The following is a 2433-nucleotide window of genomic DNA, read 5'->3' as shown; positions in this document are numbered from 1 at the left end:
ATGGATTCCTTTTATTTCTTTTCCTTTGATTGCAGTAGCTAGGACGTCCAGAACTATGTTGAATAATAGTGGGGAAAGAGGATAGCCTTGTCTTGTTCCTGATCTTTGGGGGAATGCTTTCAGTTTTTCACCATTGAGAATAATGTTTGCTGTAGACTTATCATATATGGCCTTTACTATGTTGAGGTAGGTTCCTTCTATGCCCATTTTTTGAAGAGTTTTAAAAACAAAGCTAGTGGAGGTGATGGAATTCCAGTTGAGCTATTTCAAATCCTGAAAGATGATGCCATGAAAGTGCTGCACTCAATATGCCAGCAAATTTGGAAAACTCAGCAGTGGCCACAGGACTGGAAAGGTCAGTTTTCATTCCAATCCCAAAGAAAGTGAAAGTGAAGTCACTCAGTCGTGTCTGACTCTTAGCAACCCCATGGACTACAGCCCACCAGGCCCTCTGTACATAGGATTATCCAGGCAAGAGTACTGGAGTGGGGTGCCATTGCCTTCTCTGTTAACAGCGGCTAGGCATATTATATTTACTTGGAGCTGGTATACTTGGTGACAGCCTTAGTGCCCTCAGACATGGCGTGCTTGCCCAGCTCCCCAGGTAGCAGCAAGCGCACGGCGGTCTGGATTTCCCTGGATGCGATAGTTGAGCGCTTGTAGTAATGCACCAGGTGCGATGCCTCACCAGCGATGGGCTCAAAAATGTCGTTGACGAAGGAGTTCATGATTCCCATGGCCTTGGACGAGATGCCGGTGTCCGGATGGACTTGTTTCAGCACCTTGTACACGTACACGGAGTGGTTCTCCTTGCGGCTGCGCTTGTGCTTCTTGCCGTCCTTCTTCTGGGCCTTGGTCACAGCTTTTTTAGAGCCCTTTTTAGGGGCAGGAGCAGACTTAGCCAGTTCAGGCATGTATATAATGACAACACCCAACAACACAGAATCCCAAAGAAAGGCAATGCCAAAGAATGCTCAAAATACCACACAATTGCACTCATCTCACATGCTAGTAAAGTAATGCTCAAAATTCTCCAAGCCAGGCTTCAGCAATATGCGAACTGTGAACTTCCTGATGTTCAAGCTGGTTTCAGAAAAGGCAGAGGAACCAGAGATCACATTGCCAACATCCGCTGGATCATGGAAAAAGCAAGAGAGTTCCAGAAAAACATCTATTTCTGCTTTATTGACTATGCCAAAGCCTTTGACTGTGTGGATCACAATAAACTGTGGAAAATTCTGAAAGAGATGGGAATACCAGCCCACCTGACCTGCCTCTTGAGAAATCTGTATGCAGGTCAGGAAGCAACAGTTAGAACTGGACATGGAACAACAGACTGGTTCCAAATAGGAAAAGAAGTACTTTAAGGCTGTATATTGTCACCCTGCTTATTTAACTTATATGCAGAGGACATCATGAGAAATGCTGGGCTGGAGGAAGCACAAGCTGGAATCAAGATTGCATGGAGAAATATCAATAACCCCAGATATGCAGATGACACCACCCTTATGGCAGAAAGTGAAGAGGAACTCAAAAGCCTCTTGATGAAAGTGAAAGAGGAGAGTGAAAAAGTTGGCTTAAAGCTCAACATTCAGAAAACGAAGATCATGGCATCTGGTCCCATCACTTCATGGGAAATAGATGGGGAAACAGTGGAAACAGTGTCAGACTTTATTTTTTGGGGCTCCAAAATCACTGCAGATGGTGACTGCAGCCATGAAATTAAAAGACGCTTACTCCTTAGAAGGAAAGTTATGACCAACCTAGATAGCATATTCAAAAGCAGAGACATTACTTTGCCAACAAAGATCCGTCTAATCAAGGCTATGGTTTTTCCAATGGTCATGTATGGATGTGAGAGTTGGACTGTGAAGAAGGCTGAGCACCAAAGAATTGATGCTTTTGAACTGTGGTGTTGGAAAAGACTCTTGAGAGTCCCTTGGACTGCAAGGAGATCCAACCAGTCCATTCTGAAGGAGATGAGCCCTGGGATTTCTTTGGAAGGAATGATGCTAAAGCTGAAACTCCAATACTTTGGCCACCTCATGTGAAGAGTTGACTCATTGGAAAAGACTCTGATGCTTGGAGGGTTTGGGGGCAGGAGGAGAAGGGGACAACAGAGGATGAGATGGCTTAATGGCATCACTGACTCGATGGATGTGAGTCTGAGTGAACTCCAGGAGTTGGTGATGGACAGGGAGGCTGGGCGTGCTGCGATTCATGGGGTCACAAAGAGTTGGACATGACTGAGTGACTGAACTGAACTGAACTGAACTGAATCATAAACTGGTGGTGAATTTTGTCAAAGCCTTTTCTGCATCTATTGAGATGATCATATGGTTTTTATATTTCAGTTTGTTAATATGGTGTACCACATTGATTGATTTGCATATATTGAAGAATCCTTGCATTCCTGGAATAAACCCAGCTTGA

At 44.4% G+C, this 2433-nt stretch overlaps 1 protein-coding gene across 1 annotated transcript; it reads right to left on the bottom strand.

Moving 5' to 3' along the window:
* Positions 1 to 533: 533 nt before the first annotated feature.
* On the bottom strand, positions 534 to 939 carry LOC109563452 (histone H2B type 1-L-like). Its single transcript, XM_019966870.2, has one exon. The coding sequence runs from the start codon at positions 912 to 914 to the stop codon at positions 534 to 536; it is 381 nt and encodes a 126-aa protein (XP_019822429.2). The 5' UTR covers positions 915 to 939.
* Positions 940 to 2433: the final 1494 nt, after the last annotated feature.

This window comes from Bos indicus, chromosome 9, assembly GCF_029378745.1.
Source record: "Bos indicus isolate NIAB-ARS_2022 breed Sahiwal x Tharparkar chromosome 9, NIAB-ARS_B.indTharparkar_mat_pri_1.0, whole genome shotgun sequence".
Lineage (NCBI taxonomy): Eukaryota > Metazoa > Chordata > Mammalia > Artiodactyla > Bovidae > Bos > Bos indicus.
The sequence above is the reverse complement of the archived record's forward strand: the minus strand, read 5'-3'. Positions and strand labels throughout refer to the sequence as shown.